Source organism: Pteronotus mesoamericanus, unplaced genomic scaffold (assembly GCF_021234165.1).
Source record: "Pteronotus mesoamericanus isolate MK-2021 breed Mesoamerican mustached bat unplaced genomic scaffold, CSHL_Meso_final scaffold_85, whole genome shotgun sequence".
NCBI lineage: Eukaryota > Metazoa > Chordata > Mammalia > Chiroptera > Mormoopidae > Pteronotus > Pteronotus mesoamericanus.
In genome coordinates, this window is record NW_026555329.1 from 439,925 (window position 1) to 457,718 (window position 17,794).

At 44.2% G+C, this 17,794-nt stretch overlaps 1 protein-coding gene across 2 annotated transcripts in view; it reads right to left on the reverse strand.

The window, feature by feature from the left end:
• Positions 1-17,794, reverse strand: part of CHN2 (chimerin 2) — a 253,681-nt gene that overhangs the window by 15,386 nt on the left and 220,501 nt on the right. Inside the window, exons 7-8 of one of the 2 annotated variants that reach the window (XM_054564484.1) lie at positions 16,228-16,305; positions 805-889 (exon numbers count right to left, since the gene is read on the reverse strand). In XM_054564484.1, the coding sequence (XP_054420459.1) occupies positions 805-889; positions 16,228-16,305 (163 nt within the window). The remainder of the gene's footprint in view (positions 1-804; positions 890-16,227; positions 16,306-17,794) is intronic. The other variant, XM_054564485.1, reaches the window with a different exon arrangement.

Consider the following 17,794-nt stretch of genomic DNA (forward strand, 5'->3'; position numbering starts at 1 on the left):
CCAGGACTCCTTGCCAGAAAAAGCACGGCAAGATGACTGAGGAAGCCGAGTTACACGTTCATTGGGCAATTCTGTGCTATTTGGGTTAGATGCACCTTAATAAGGTGTGTTGTGTGCTGTTAGCCATGGGTGTGTGAGTCCAATTCTAAGTGGAAAAACACCTAGGGTTTCAAAACGCTTTGAAAATAGGTGATATCAAATCAAGGTGTGTAGCTTCATTGTTATCCAATGGCAGGGAAGTACCGAGTGTGGACTCTGGAGACCAGTCAAGGTTCCACCGCTCCCTCTGTGGCCCAGGGCAATGAACGGTCCTCTGCAAGCCTCAGTTTGTCCATCTGTCTAATGGGGAGAATACCTGCATCTCCCCCAAGGTCGGCTGGTGAGGCCAATTGGCATGATCAATAGAGAGTGCTTAGCTCAGTGCCTAGTGTGTGGTCAGTGTTCACCAGTGTTATTATTTTATGCCCTTTCTTCTGTAGTAAAGTGGGGATGAAAAGGAAATGTGGCTTTTCTATCAATGCAATAATACTGGAATTAATGTCTTTTTCTTTTAAGGAATATTGCCTATTTTGGGAGGCAGGTAGGTGCTTATGGAAATGTATTTGCTTGGATTTTTCTTTTTTTGAGCTTGAGTTATTCCTTTCCCTTCTAGCAAATACCTGGAAAGATGCCTTGAACTTTCCAGAAGGCTAGACTTCTGAGCTAATCTGGGCCTATTTCGCAGCTCTCTTGAGAGTGGCCCTCCTGCTAACATAGTGGCACTTTTATATAGAAGGAAAAGGGTCAAGAAAGTTATGTGTCTACCTGAGCACCGGACGCCCTGGGCGATGAGCCCCCACATGAAGTTGGCACAGTATTCACACCAGTGTGGGCCTCGGAACGTGTGGACCTGCGATCCAAAAGGAAGAAACGTGTCAGAAAACTCAGAGTCCTTTGAAGAAGGGAGGCCTCAGACACGAAACAAATGCATGAAGTCAAGACACAAAGGCCTTAGCAGCATCCATCACTGGGTCTTTTCAGTCCTGTGAGGCGGGGTTGCAAACAGGCCAGGGAAAACAGAGAAGTGCTGTGATCTTTGAAAACTGTGCACTGATCTACCATGCCCAGGGCCGGAGTCCCAAAGGAATATGGAGAAACAGTGAGATTATAGGGCCATGCCGGCGGCTAAAGAAGGAGACACGCAGCCCCCTCCCCCAAATAAGGCACTGGGTGGCAAACCCAAAAGAGCCCGAACAGGTCCCTACAACCTGTATTTAGCTCAGCGAGCTCTGGAAGTCAGAACTCAATTACTGTGTCCTTGTGTCCAAAGTGGCTCCACCTGTAGAATACCCAGGCAGGTATAAATAAGACATGATTATGGGATAATTAAAAAGTTCCAAGACTTTCTGCCACTTCCAAAAAGCCATCCACAAAGTTAGAGTTGTCTGAAAATACAGGGCCTGTATTCAGGAAGCCCTGGTGTGGCCTGTGGATGTATGAGCTGGAAGTCCCCTTCTGGTTGGCCGTGAAGTGCCAGTCTCATTGGTTGGTGCCTCAGCCAGTTTAAATATTTTAAATATCGTGAAGTAAGGGTCGTCTCACCTCTAATTTTGCAGCTACAGGTCCTCCTGGGAAGGACCATGTATTAAGTCATAATGTAAAACAAAACCAAAACAAAAATACATGTTCCCTAGCACCAATGAGTTTCAAGAAACTGAGCTCGTAAACTCCTCGACAACAAACGTGGCTGTGGTAAACCAAAGCCCAGCACAGGCCATTTGCAGGCACACAAATCTGTGCGGAAAATGCCTTGAATTTTTACAAAATGAAAATATCATAAGACATTACCTAAGGAACTTCAAAGTTTTAAACCTCCATTAACAAATAAAAAAAAATGCAGACAATATTGTTTTTTAACCAACTTCGTGGGCTGTATACTACTTTTCTTTACCCAAAAAAATCAGGATGACAACTATGGTCACAATTTGGGAAGATGCTCATCAGAGCTCTACTTAAAAAAAAAACCAACAAACACATTACTTTGAGATCTTTATTTATTTATACATGCTAGCAATTGGGTATATATAAAGTAATAAATAAAACAGACTTAGTGCCCTCTTAATGGAACTCACAGATTCGTGAAGGCAGGGAAAGTAAGCTAGTTCATAAATCTAAAATAGCACTTTATGACCATAGTTTCTATGCGATAAAACTAAGTTATAATAGTCTTTGGTGTTTCAGTTCATCACATGCATACTGCTCTTTATACTCCTTTTGCTTTGGAAATCGATGGGGAAAAGAAAAATCTCAGAATTGATTTTACTAAGATGGAGAATTGTGCTGCAAGGAAATGACACAAAAGTGACAAGGCAGCCCTTGTAGGAATCCAGAGAATCCATCCCAGGCTGCGTTTGTGTGCCACAGAGCCAAATGCCACGATTCAAATTCACTCAGAGGCCCACTCAGATGAAACTTGGTATTAAAGGAATTCCTCAATGAAGTGTCTTATTGAAAGCTGAACATTTCCTAAATTCAGGAATCAAAGGTTTCTTAGTCTTCTACTAGAAATGCTCTAAAGAGATGACTGGTTAACTGTATTTATTGTTAATATGCTATCAAAATGGCACAATCAATTAAATAATATGTAAAATAATACAATCTCTACCTCTCATAAAAGAGGCTGCTACTGTTGAGAGACCAAGAGAAACCCCAGTGCCATCCAGGATGGCTGGGGAGACCTCTCTTGGAAGGGGACCTCAAGTTACTCGAAGGAAGGAAAGGAGCCAGTCCAGTAGGGGAGGGGAAGCATTCCAGGAAGAATGCTACGGAGGCCCAGCTGAAGCAAAGGAGCTGGGTGTGATGGAGAGACGGCAAGGCCAGGGCGGCCGGAACACCAGAGTGATGGGAAGCAGAGTTGAGATAAAGGCGGAAGTAGGAAACGGCCTTGAAGGCTTTATTAATGAGCATGGATTTGGTTTTAACCTAGTTCCAAAAGGAAGTGCTTGAAGGATTTTAAGTAGGAAGATGATTTTTAACAAACGTTATTTCAATCCACTGTGTTGAAATGGATGGGAGGGTGCTAATACTGGAAGATATTCAGGAATTAGGTAGTAGTCTCCAGTTGAGAAATAATAGAGGCTAAGATCAGGATGTGGAGGTGGATGGATTTGAGACATATCTGGAGGATAGAACTTACAAGACTTGATAACAGAACAAATGTGGGTCTTTGAAGGAGAGAGGAATCAAGAAAGACGCCCAGATTCTAGCATTAGAAACCAGGTGGATGGCGATGCCATTTGTGGAAATAGGTGATACACTTTAAAAAAAAAAAATATTTTATTTATTTATTTTTAGAGAGAGAGGAAGGGAGGGAGAAAGAGAGGAGGAGAAACATCAATGTGTGGTTGCTTCTTATGAGCCCCCTACTGGGGACCTGGTCTGCAGCCCAGGCATGTGCCCTGACTGGGAATTGAATGGGTGATCCTTTGGTAGGCAGGCCGGCACTCAGTCCACTAAGCCACAGCAGCCAGGGCAGGAAGACACTCTTTTAGGAAGAAGAAAATTCAGAAGTTCAATGTTGAACAGTTTAAGTACCCCTGATATTCCAAGTGTTAGCGTGAGGCAGAAATTCACGCATAATTTAATAACTCAGAGGAGGTGTGAGGGTAGGAGGTATACATTTTGGCCATCCTGACAAATAAATGGTATTTAAAAATCACATAAATGGATAAAAACTATTAGGGATACAGAGAAGAATGTAAAGAAAATAGAGCCTAGGCCCTTGGTGCTCCAACATTTAGAGAAAACCAAGAGAATAAAGTGTTTCAGAAGCCAAGAGGTGAAGAGTTTTAGGGAAGGAGTGGTCAACCATGTTGAATACTGGGAAGAGGTCAAGTTAAATGTGGACTGAATATTGATGCAGACACATGGAAGTCATTAGCAACCTTAGCAAAAGCAATCTAATCTCCTTGGATCGGTGACGGCAGAAGTCATACTCAAGTGAACTAAAGAAAAAATGGGAGGTATGGAAGTGGAGAAATGTGAAGGTAATTCATCAAGAAGTTTGGCTGTGATGTTTAGCGTGGCAACAAGGTAGCTCCAGGTAGATATGGAGACAAGAAGGGATTTTTTAAAAATAAAAGATGGAAGACATTAGGGCATGTTGACTTGTCAATGAGATTGTTAGAGCAGTTGGAAGAGACCCGAGATGCAAGAGAGAGAAACAAAGGAGTATGATACTGGAAAGCCAAGAGACGGTGAGGTTTGGGCATATAAGAAAGCAACATTAAAAAAAAAAACAGTTGAGATTTTTCCAGAATTAGTAAAAGATGCAAACTCTCCAGATTTAGAAAAGCTAAATGAATTTCCAACACAATAAATAAAAAATAATCTAAACCTGCAAAGATTATAGTGACACTGCAGAATACCAAAAGACAAGCAAATTCCTAAAACAGAAGGCCTGCAAAAGGATAGCAATTAGAATCAAAACAGACTTCTCCTCAGCCAAAAGAGGCTAGTAGATGATGGAATAATTTCATCAAAGTGCTCAGAGGAAGTTACAGTCAACCTAACTTCTATAATTAGCTAATTAGCATTCAAGAGCAAGGGTGAAATAAAGATAATTTCAGATAAACTCTAACAGTTTCCATTCACAAATACTGAAAGACATACTAAGAAATAATATATGTATGTATTAGAAATTAAATGTTGAAAATTAACAACCTAAGTATGCTATTTATGAAGTTAAAAAAATAACAGAGTAAATAAAACAAAAGATTTTGCAGAATATAATGAAATAGAAAAAATAAAATAAAAAAGGATAGAAAACCTAAAAGGTGACTTTAAACAAGATGTATAAAATAGGTGAACCTCAGGCAAGATTTATCAAAAGAAAAGGTGCAAACGGTAAGGGAGAACATAAATGTAGATGCAGTAAAAGTATAAAATAAAAACCAAAAACCTTGAGATACTAATTTTATTTCCACAAAATGAAATACTTAATTTTTTAAAGAATATGAATTATCAAAAATGCCTCAAAATAATATAGAAAACCTAAATTCCATTGTACCCTTTAAGTAAATTAAATTTGCAGTAAAACATTTACCCTCAAATAGTCACTGATCCCAAGTGATATTTTTAAGTTTTATCAAATTTTTAAGAATCAAATTATGTCTAGCTAATACAGACTACTTGAGAGCAGAGGGAGGAAAAAAACCAAAAATTCTATAATTTGTTTTATGAAGCTAATATAATCTAGACTTAAAAATATATATAAGAACAGTATATGAAAGTAAAATTATAGGTCAGTTTCAATTATGAATATAAATGTAAAAATTTGAAAGAAAAAGATCCTACTGAATGTAACATTACATTTAAAAAGTGTCCAGACCAAGAAGGTTTTATTTCGTGAATTTAAGGTACTCAACATATTACTAGAATTTACCACAATAACAAAAGAAGAGAAACCATTTTAAAAATTAGAACACCAACAATCACATACAATTCAACATTTATTCATAATAATAGAATTTAACATACTAGGAAGAGAAGGACCTCTCCTAAAAATAGTTGGTTGAAGGCATCTATGTTACACACATAATAAACATCACATTTAAAGATGAAACATTAGAATAATTTCCTTTAAAGCCAGCAAAAATACAAGGCTACCTGTTTATACGCTTCTCTTGAGCATTATTCTACAGAGTTTAGCTGGCATAATAAAACAAGACAAAAAAAATACAATATATGACTGGAAGAAGAAACGAGGCCATCAAGTTTGCTTAATAAAAAGAGCAATATGAAGAAATCAGTAGCATTGCTATACAGGAGTAATAACATTTTATTAAATAATAAAAATAAAAAATTCCACTTACAGCAGCAGCAAAAACTAAAATAATTGGAAAATAAATAAATGTCATTATGAGTATAAATAAGGAGACACTCTATATTCATGTATGGCAATGCCCAATATTATACGTAGGTTAATTATCCTCCAAATGAATCTATAAACCTAACGTAATTTCAATAAAACTTTCCATGGTGCTTTTCACAAAAGTTGGTAAGATGACCCTAAATTCCATATGGAAGAATAAGGCGGAAAAGAATAGCCATGATAATTTTGAATAAGTAGAAGAAAGTAAAAAAATACCTGCGACCATATATTAAGGCTTCTATAGTTAGAAAAAGTAAAACACCACGCAGGATGGACAAACAGACCAGTGATACCAAGTGGAAAGGTCAGAAATGAAGTCTCGTATACAGAGAGACAAGATATATCTCAGAAGTGGCACTGCATATTGGTGGGGGAAAGAATGTCAGAGAGATGAATTATTTTCTATTTCGTGCACCTGTCTACCCTCACATTCATTATTCACTCATTTATTCAACACTTACACGCTGGCTGTCCACTTTGAACCCGGCACTGTAGAAGGCCACAGAGAAACAAAGTCAATATGGATCAGAGGAGCCCAGACTGCCCTGCATTCAAGGATCTCATCTACAAGAATAAATAGGTAATGTAATAATTATCCCACAGTAGTATAATGGAGAGAATAACAATTCTTCCTGGGAAGGCTGGGGAAAGCGATATTTGAAGGGTTTTGAAGGATGGATAGGAGTTCACCAGACTGGGAAAGACCCAGCTGCTGGGGAAGTGTGGTGTTGACAGGGCAGGAAGGGTACTTGGGGAGAATATTCCAAAGCCAAAACAGCACAGCCAAAAGCCAGTGAAAGCGGGCTTCGTTTCTGAAAGATATTCTTTTCTTATAGGTCAGAAAAAAAAAAAAAAGGACCAAGTTCTTCTCTAGAACATCTCTAGTGGGAACATCTCACATGGGAAATACCTCCATACCTTGGGGTAAAAATAAAAATGCAATATTTAGAAGTTAGGAGAGTAGCTACAATGTTCATTACCCATTAACAAAATAGAAACTGGCCCACTACAGGCCCAGGAAACAAAGGATGTGCTAATCATAGATTTTCTGAAATTGTACTTCTTGTCAATGCTTTTAAAAAAATTAAATATATCAAAATTGCATTGGATACTTCTTAGCCCCACCCATATTTACCAGCACCCTTTCTCATCAGTGCATTCCCATTGCCTGGGATCTCATTTCTCCAGCCAAACAAATGCAGGGAGACATTTCTGAATAGCAAATAACTCCAAGTGTCCACACACTCCCACAGAAATCAAACAAGACGGGGACCGAAGGGAACGTAAAGTTACTGAAACATTATTCTAGGCTGATGGCCTAATTTCCTCTTTGTGATGGCCCGCTGTTTATTTTCATGGCTGATAGAGCGTTCAATTTTCTTCTGGGCCCACAAGGACAGTCACTAAATAGTAGACTACATACAGATGCTGAAGCACTCGCTCTGAGTTATGATCTCAACTCTTCCAATGAAATATCCCATATCTCGAAAAGTCACTAATTAGCTTTTTCCATTCTCTGAAGTTTATTGATTTTCAAGAATATCTTTTCAGCAAAGAAAAAAAAAAAAAAGAGAGAGAGAGAGAGAACATTTTGGAAACTTTAGGGCAGTACCTAAAATACCCTAGACAGGAAGAAAATACCCCAGACAGGAAGAATGTCTGTCCAAGACTATTATACTGGGCATGGTCTGCCTGGAATTCAAAAACCACTCCAAACAGAAAAAGATGATATTGCAGGAGATAAGGTATGTTTGACAAATAGCCCAGGATTGGCCATTTTATAAAAACAAGAGCGAGAGGAATTGTCAAGAAAAAGCTCAGGCATTTAGCGAGTATCTCTTGACTTGACACGTTCTAAATGAGCAGGATGTTATTTGTCTCACATCTGCTGACTTGGGAAGGGAGCCGTCCCTGGCGGTTTCATAACAAGTATGTTTTCATGGGTCAATGTCAATGCCTCCCAAGTGCATAATCAGCTCAGCCCAGGTTCTGGACTGTAAGAAGACGAAAGTGCTATTTATGATGTGTTACAGTTGAGAAATTTTGCTTTTTCTTATCATTAGACATCAGGGTTTCTCAACCTTGGCACTATTCACCTTTTGGGCTTGGTAAGTCTTGTGCACAATATGGTAGGATGTTCAGTCGCGTCCTTGGCTTCTACCCACCAGATGCTGGAAGCACCCTTGGCTGGCACCGCCACCAATGTCTGTAGACACTGTCCCATATGCCCCGGGGGACAAAGTGACCCTGGTAGAGAATCCCTAATGTAGACTAAAACCATAGCACCTCAGTTTGTCATTTGTATTATTTATATTCAAAATGAAAACTTTATTCTTTTACTTTGATTGAGTAAGGCCTCTGGGTCAAAGGCAATCCTTCTTAGCTGCTTTATATGCATAGAGGAGGGGGCTGGAGGTGGCTAAAGTCGCTTCCAGCTACAAGTCACTGCCTCTGGAGGTCACCTGTTCTAGCTCTTGCCCAGAGTTAGCTCAGGAGGAAGGCAGGGAGCCTGCCTGTGGCCATCAGCTCTTGGCCTCCAATCTCAGCAGAGGGTTTTTTCCTCTAATCTACTGCATTTCCCAGAGTCATGTGACATTGAACTCATGTGAGAAATTAGGTTAAACTTGGGACTTTTTCCTCTTGCAAGATCAGATGAAATACTGACCTTGAAGTGAACCTTTTCAGATGTGAGAAAAATAAACTGAGGGGAATCACTGAGTCTGTGACTGAAGATTCCAGGCTTCCCTGAGGGGCCAGCTGAACAGAGGGAGCAAGAGAGCCCGCTTCTCAGCCTGGGCACCAATGACCCCCAGATTTGCCCATTCAGAATGCTGTTCTAGAACATTTAAAATAGAATGTGGTTTCTAAAACATTGATTGCCACGGCGGGGGTGGGGACGGGGCGGGAATTGCCCCTTTGTATAAAGTGACATCTTTGGGTAGTTAACTTTCTCTCAGGTATAAGAGGATATCAGCACCAAAATTTTTGACACTTCCCTGCTCAAACCCCCCAAGCCCCCTCCCCCATTGTCTGTTTCAAGCTTTCTCAGTCTTGGCACTATTGATATCAGGGTGGGTAACTCCTTGTGGCAGGGTTGGGGGGCTGCCCTGGGCATTGTGGCACATTAGCAGCATCCCTGGCCTCGACCAGAGGTCACCAGCAAACCCAGTCATGAGAATCAGAAATGTCTCCAGACATTGCCAAATGTCCTCTGAGAGCAAAGCCACGCTGGGTGAGAGCCACCCAGTAGAGGAGGAGTTCACATTCTTATGTCACTTCTGTCTTCTTTGAACCGGACAGTGCCTGGCACCTAATAGGCCCTCAGTCTATATTTGATGAATAAAAAATGACATGTCTAAATAGTTTCCTCTTATTAGAGCCTTCAAATATACCCAACTAATATGTACAGCAATCATTGGTACTTTTTTCCTCCCAACAAAACACAAAAGGACTGTTTCTTTGGACTTAAAATGCCGGGATAAGTCATTTAGTCATTTAGAATAGATCTTTTAATTGTATGTTCTTTGGAATAGAAAAAGTCACTGTGAAATTAATAACAGCTAAGCGCTTAAGATGGGTCATATTGTTAATAGATGATTTATGTTTGTGACATGGTTTGACCAAGCCACTTCTTTGGGGTGGGGCTGAAGCAAGGCATCCGCGTTGGGTTTGCTCTCAGGGCAGATAACTCCTCTTCTCCTGGTTTGTAAAGGATTTACAATGACAGTGCCCCAACGTTTACATAAAAACATGCCAAGGAGGCATAAGGTCAACTTTGAGTCAGATCCTGGCCGGCAGAGACGGCACTCACTCATGTATGTGAGAACCTTTTCCAAAAACTGTTTCTTCACGCGCCCTAAATCTGTGTCATGAATGAAATTCCATGGGCCAGAGGCATTGTGCTGTTGGTCCTCAGAGGACTCATTTAAAACATGACCACGAGGTTCATTAAGTTGTCATTTTCACGCATGTGTCCCTTTCAAAGTGAGTATGCACTCCCTGAGGAGCAATAGTGAGTCTCCGTGAACCACAGGAGAAAGGGTTCATGAGGAAACCAGGTCAGTTGTCAGGAAACAGGTGACATTTAAAATTAATGAGAATGTGTAGCCTGTCTGCAGGATGCAGAGCCTCAGGGAACGGGGTGGAGAGGGAGAAGCTCAGACTCTGAGTCCCGGGCTGCCAGGTCTTAGTGGTGGGGAGGGGTGACGCTGAGGCGACTCAGCAGACAGGAGCAATGAGGTGGGGACAAGAGAAGCAATCAGGGTGGAGGGCGGAGAGTTTGCCAGAGACAAATCTCACTTTCTTCAAGTTTCATTGAGGGCTAGCCTGGCTCCAAAATGGCACAGCAGTGAGGGGTGCACTTTGTAAGATATGGAGCCAACAGAATAGAGCCTCTTCCTTAGACCAGGAGAGAGGCAGAGGCCACCGTGTGCTGCAGAGTGCCAAAGTTTCCAGATAGTCACAGGGACAACAGTACCTAGGCTCAGAGTTGCTCCATGATTCACTTCCAACAGAGCCCAGTAGAAAGAGTTCGACACTGATAGGAAACTTAAAGGGATTCTTCAAAACGGGGAGGAAAGGCTTATAGTGGATGTGGGCAGCCTGCCTGCCCAGGAGGAGGCCTTTCTCTTACTGCAGCCCGGGCACTGTCCGCCCCCGGCAGCCTGGCGCCCCAGCCGCGGGTTTACAGGGGTCAGTTTCATGGCCAGAGTGGCCTGAGCGATACCCGGTCCAAGTCAAGCTATGCTGATTCTCTCTCTGGTAGTTTGCAACTGGGGTTTTGTGGCTGGTTTGGTGCCCTACAAACCAGGGAGTTATTGTCCGTCATATTCTGCGGACCATGTGGACGAAGGCATTTTGTGCAGGGAGAGAACAGCAAGGCGGATACCCAGAGAGCAGAGAGCAGTGAAATGGTGGGGAGGGAGAGAAGGGGGGAGGGATGGAGGGAGAAGAAAAGGAGAAACGGGGTCCAGGCACGCTCCCAGCTCCTGTGTTCTCCCTCCCGGAGCTCTGAGCAGTCCCTGGGGGTCTATGAGCCTTTCCTGTACAATAGCCTCCTATTTAGCTTATGATAGTTTCCAGGGGTTCTGTTACTTGAAAACAAGGAGTTTCTGATCATTATAATGGTGGAGTCAGGCTGCAGTAGGAGATAGAGAAAAAAACGCCTCTTCTTCGTAGCGTTGGGGATCAGAAAACGTATTTTCTTCACAAAGGCCACATTTGCAAGCCCATTTATCCCAGCCTCCCTGTGAGTCCCTCATTTTCTTGTCAAGGCGAGGAAGTATGCCTTTCCTTTGCGTTGTTCCAAACTTGTTTCTGTCCAAACAACCTCTTCTGATTATTAAACAAAAGAAAGAAAACAAACCTGCGGCCACTTCTGAAGCTGGTTTCTACCTGTGCCAAGGTAAGGCAGGCAAATGCTTGGGGCCAGAGGGCTGACACATTCTTACAAGGTCAAGGAGGACAGGAAAAAGGGGTTTGCATGTGGGAGGCAGAAATGGCTCATTCCACAGCAAATGACTGGCAGGCTGATAAGAACGAAAACCAGGGATAGGCCCAGAAACCGTAAACATGCCCGAAACCCCAAGTGGCCATTCCAGGTGCTATCACCCCCTGGGCAGGTATCACAGCGGCAGCACCGGGGCACCCTCTCAGCCTCCTGACCTAGTCCTGCCCCCAGGACCTGATGGGGTGGGCTGGCATGTCAGGAGGAGCAGGCTCCCTGAGGCTCCTGTCCACAAGGTGCCCCATGGGAACAGGATGAGGCTGGGACAGCCCCTTTCTGTCCAGTGTCGGGAACAGAAAAGGGTAAGTTGGGCAATCACTGAACTTCTGCCTGGACGAGACCACTTTTGAGAGCCACCATGAAGGAAGCTGGAACAAAAGGAGTAAACCGGGGCATGGGTCTGTCCCCGTCCCAGGTTCCCCATGTGGAAGACACTGAGCAGCGCTGGCTGTACAGCCAGACCCGCTGGCCAGAGGGGAAAAAGAGCTGAACCGATGCACCTCGATACGGTCTCCATCTCTCAGGTGCAGTCGGGTGACCCTGGGAAGGGCCTGGTGCTTGGAAGGACTCAAGCACAACTGCCACAAGTGCAGCAAGCCACGGGCGAGACAACTGTGCGGCGGGCCGTGGGAAGGAGGGCAGGGCCGCGAGTTATCTGCCGCACACGCTTCCAAATGATACAGTCAGGCAGTCCGCTCTGGGGCAAGGCCTGTTCTAGACACTGGGGTGTCTGCCCTCATCCCCCCACCCCTGTTGGGGGTCTTTCCATCTGGTAAAGGGAGGGCGAACAGATGAGTAAACGTGTACAGTGTCAGGGATCAGCGCTACGGAGAAAAGGAAAGTTGGCCAGGGGCTGGGAGAGAGGTGGATGGGAGGTAGGAGGGGCCAGGGAAGGGGATGCTCAGACCTGGGGAACATGGCATAAGGTGGGGGTACGGTGGTTTGCTCTTCAACCTTTAGGACTTCCCGGACCTCTGCCCTCCACTGATAGTCCATACAGGGAGAGAAGAATGTCCCTGCTGTGCCTGGGGGAGGGAGAGAATTTGGTGGAGGGAGCCAGTGATACACACACACACACACGAGTGGAGCTAGGAAGGCTGAGAACATGAGCGGGCAGGGCGGAGAACACGCCAGGGGTCCTGAGTCCGCCAGGATTGGGCCACCCCGCTGACTGTAGAGATGTGGTGTGAGCACCTCATTTTTCTATTATACGTGACTAATGAGAGAGGAAGGAAGAGATGGTAGAAAAAAAGAAAGGCATATCGAAGTGAGGATAGAAACTAAGAAATACAGAGACAGCGAACCTAAACACAAAAACACAAGAGAAATGAGAGACACAAACAGATGAATGATAAAATAACGATAGACGCTAACCTTACTGGGTGCCCAAGAGCTAAGTGATGCACAGGTATTCTTTAAGCTTTACAACACTCCCATTTTACAGATGAGGAAACTGAGACTGGGAAAACAAAGCTGTTGGCCAAAGACCAAGTCATGGCCAGAGCATGAAGCTGGCCACAGCTACCCCATCGCTGTGCTAAGCGGGGAGGAAGGACAGTTATCCAGATTTGGGGGGCCTGCTGGCCCGAGGATTTGCAGTGCCCGGCCACGAGGTGTTGCTAGGGTAGACCACCTAAAGGCAAGCCGCGCCATTGGCAGAGGAGGGTCTCCTTGTGTCAGCCAGATAAACAGAGATGCAGACGTAGTAAGAGTTAAGTAATGGAGTGGTTTTTCTGTTTCTGAAACAGTTCATTTTAGAGAGGAGTCTGTTAATCTCATCATTCCTTCAATCAATGCCTTTTCGTGCCTAGGATGTGCCAGTAACCCAGAGAACTCAGGGTTTAAAATAGCAACAGTTGCATCTGCATACAGTGTGGAAAAGTACATAACTATTGCATGAAGTGAGGCACAACTGGAATTTGCTTCCAAAAGTTTTTGTTTTGAGAGCTGATTTTCACCTTTTCCTAGACATGCTTCCCAGAGCGAGGACAGTGGACATGCTCTCAGGAGCGGTGACTGGGGCCTTTCTGGAGAATGGAGTGGGGGTTCCCACCCTGCACCTGCCATGTCGGGGCTTTCTACCCATCCTTCTTGAGGAGGTGCCTGAGGAGAGCTAGGAGATGGTTTTTTGGCTGGGGAGATAGTCTGAACTGCGGCAAAAAATCTTGTTGTATGTGAGGCATTAAGATCAGCTGGCAGATTTGAACCTCTGGTTGGAAGCTCCTAGGACAGAGTACAGACCTAGCAAGGCTTATTTGCTGATCAGCATGACAATGTGTCTTTTATTAAACACTCTATGCCATGCACAGAATACTCTTAAATAATAATACTACAAATTACAAATTAAGAAAATTCCAGAATAAAGCCTATTAGAAGTCAACATAAATACAAAGTTTCTGTTTTACACCTTCATTTCACACTAAGTCCAAGCAGACAGCAGGGACCTTTGATAAGTGTTTTCTTTCTTCAGTTTCTTTCAGTGGTATGTTACTAAAAACCCTGGTTTTAGAAGTTTCTTCCAAAGACAATGGGGGAGGGGAGGATGTGAAGGGAGGCTGAATGGGCGTGGGAGGGGCGTGGGAGGGGCAAGGAGTGAGAGGGAACACGCCCTCGAGCTCCTGCTCCAGCCACTCATTCTTAAGGACAGTGGCACCAGCAGGACCATTGAAAGCCACAATCAACTGACAGCAACTCAAGGGTCTGATGTGTCTCAAAGACATCTATTTAAAACGCGGAAGAGAAAGGCTCCTGTCTGGCTGGAGTATCCACTCTAACAACTGGTCTGCTCCCTGCTTTTCCCTCTCTCCATAGCTGGAAGTAAGAAGATGGCCCATTGAACAGATACTGACTTTTTAAGCAAATATTAAAAGAGCTGTTGGTGTTTTGCAGTGATAAATGACTAATATAGATCATGTTGGCAACAGGACTGTTAAAGAAAATCAGATTCAACTATCCTTTTTTTAAACAACTCTTTCTTTTTAAATAAAGATTTTATTTATTTTTTAGACAGGGGGAAGGGAGGGAGAAGGAAGGAGACCAATAGTGATGTGCATGAGAAACAATCATCGGTTGCCTCTTGTATATTCCCCAAGTGGGGACCTGGCCTGCAACCCAGGCATGTGCCCTGACTGGGAATCGAACTGGTGACCTGTTGGTTTGCAGGCAAGTGCTCAACCCACTGAGACACACCAGCCAGAGCAGATTCAACTATCCTTTTGTTTTAAATATCATTTCCCACTCATAAATCTAAGATTAAAGCACTGAAATTAGTTTTGAAAGTATCAATCAAGTGTGTGTGTGTGTGTGTGTGTGTGTGTATGAGAGAGAGAGAGAGAAGTTGCCCTTCCAATTGTATCTTAAAGCCAGAAGAATTGGAATTTTCAAGAGGAAGAAAAAGAATGTATAAGTTCCAGAAGATCCATCCTTCCATCCGTGGTAGTGTATCCACAAGATACAAAAGATCAGGATTTCTGCCCGAAGTCAGAAAAATATGTGCTTAAGGCAAAAACATTAATGAGGGTGAAGACAGAAAACAGGTAAGAAAAAAAAATAAAGGCTTTTTATGCCCCAAATTAGACCTGTCACTGTTTGGTGGAGGTGGGAGAAATGTCAAGAGCCACATAATGCAATTCTTCATCCTCATGCTAAATATGGAGGGATGAAATATTCCACTCCTCAGTTCAATTATAGCATGCAAATGCCTGAGCTGCTTGCTTTCTAAAAACAGAAGCAAGACAAACGGACCAAACTAACACGAATGTATATTTCATAGACACACATTTGTCCTCATGAAGGACCAGAAAGCAACAGGACAAAATAGATTTCCCCGAACAGCTCTGACAGAGGGCTCTCCCGGTTCCAACACTCCCTTGGGCTCCTGGCTCTAAAGGAAAGAAGAGTTTAAAAAAGGAAGGCAATTCGCAGTTTGCTGCTCCTGCCTCTCCTTTCCACCCTGGCTCTCCAGCTCCCAAGCTGTCAGCCCGTTTGCTGGGATCAAGCCTTTAACTCCATCCCGTCTCTCCTGCACTGAAAAGCATCTCAAGCCAAGCAATTCGGCATCAGCCCCTCCTCCCAGTCCTGCGTGGAAAACACATTAGGGCAAAGGAAATAAGCCATCATTTTCTGACGGCAGGCCGTTTCTACCAGGGCTCATCTGAAATGAAGAGAGCAGTCTTTCCAGTTTATAAATACACGTGGGAAAAGCCACGAGAACTCCCACCAACTTTCCATATATTTGTTTGGTCTGGTGAGCGGGATCAAGGCTGCAACCCGAGGGGCTGTGGCGAGGTGGCCAGGGTGCTCCCTGCGCCCAGAGCAGAAACAAAAGCGACTGGACGGTGTCGCCTGTCATCGTTTGCTTTCACAGCTGCCTACACAGAAACCGAAGGAGTTAGCATCCCGGAAAACAAAAGACAAAACCCAGAATGTGAAACGGGCAACTGTTTTCCCTTGCTTGGAGATGGCAATGCTCTTGCTGCTACCCTGCGTGGAAAAATACCGTTTGGTGATGCCAGGAGGTCTCTAAATGCCACAGACGGGACATGCTCTGTGTTTCTTTCATCGGACCTGGGAATCTGAAGCAGAAAGGGGTCCAACTTTCCAGAACTACGTTAATATATGTATAGGTGTTTCTAGGCATCAGCACCAAGCAAACAGCTTTCTGAGGTCCCCAGTGCAGTCTGACCCAAAGCAAGCAGCTACACGTGGAAAGCAAGGGAATTTGCTGTCTCATTACTTTACAGTCAGAGGCCAGGTTACACTGTCCACCTGCGCTTTGAGGGCAGAAGAAAGAATGCGGAGGTTTGCTTACCTTAAAGTTGTGCGTCTTCTCATAGTTGAAGTGGTTGTCGCTGTGCGTGAGGGCGGCCCCCCTGACCAGGGAGGAGATCTGTGGACAGGCAAAGAGTTTGAGAGGGGGCCAGAGAAAGCCACCTTTGAGTCCCACCTTCACCCCCAAGGCCACGGCCAGCAGCTCCTGCCGTTTCCTGCCCTGCTTAGGCTTCCGAACCAGAGCACACTTTTTCTCATTTTCCAGCCACAGTTCCTCGGAGAACATAGTGTCCCCCGCAAAGCCCGGGAAGCTCCGGCTGTCAGGTTTTGGGAACCGCGACTAATGGCTAACGATCCACAGCAGATTCGAGGCAGCTGCGTCCGTCCTGTCTGCAGAGGCCTCAGGCATGTGACCTGGAAGGGCCGTTTTGAGTGATGGAGGGGGCTCTGCCCCTGAATAAGGACGGCCTGTTTTGTGCTATTTCTTAAGGCCGACGTGTGCCTGGAACAATAGCACACATTCATGTGCACAGCAACCCCCAGATGCTGTGGCCAGTCAGCCACTGAGAAATCAATGGGAGGCAGGGGCAGGCGGCTCTAGCCCTCCTGCCCCAGTACACTGCCAAGGAGTGACCTCCCCTGTTTCCTGGAACATCACACACACACACACACACACACACACACACACACACACCCCCTAGCTCTGATGTCCAAAGTCTGAGGCTGCATCCAATTATTTTGGGGCTCCAATCCCCAACCTGGGCTGAAGTCCAGCAGATTAAACCTTTAAACCCCAATGATTGTTTAATCTTATAGGGATCAAACCCGAGTTTCTTTTTAAAAAAAAAAAATCTGTCCCAGCACCGGACAGTTCAATTTTTATTCATATGCATGCATTAAATTAGAACAGCCTGTGCACTGAATGGGGCACGGAGGAAGGGCAGAGCATTTCGGCTCTGAGCTCTGCAGCCGAAATTTCATAAGGAGAAGGAAGATGTCTGCTCCAGGGCAGCCCCAGTCCCTTCTCCCTGCCGGCTGCAGACCACCCCCACCAACCCACACCGAGGACACTCCTTCACCAAAACCAAAACGTCACAGTTGCTTTTCCTTTAAATAAAACAACTTCAATGTTCATTTTGTTAGTGCACATGCCTAAAGCCTTCCTTGCTCTTCCAAAAGCATCATCTGTTTGATGATGTCTCTTAGGACCACAGATTTGTGGTCCCAGATCTCTCCATTAGTAGAAGTGGGAAAATCATTACATCTTGGGAAAACTCCTGGCTTGTTGGCAAAGTTTAATGCTGCAAATGGCAGACTGTAAAGTCAATGCCTTTGCAACTATGAAGCAAGAAGAACCTAGATGGCCGCACTGTTATATGGATGGATGGATGGTCTGTGAATTTCATCCTATCCTTTGCTGAAACGAGGCTCCATATGTCAGCTCCTCCAAGCAGCTTTGTGGAGAATAACAAAAGATCAGTCAATGCCTTGTGTAATTCTTTATTCCTGGCAATCACTCTCATTCCAGCTTGGTTTAGAAGTGTATTCTCCCATTTCATCCTCTTGTTACCTTCACTAATAATAGCCAGTTTTCCTATTGAGCCAGT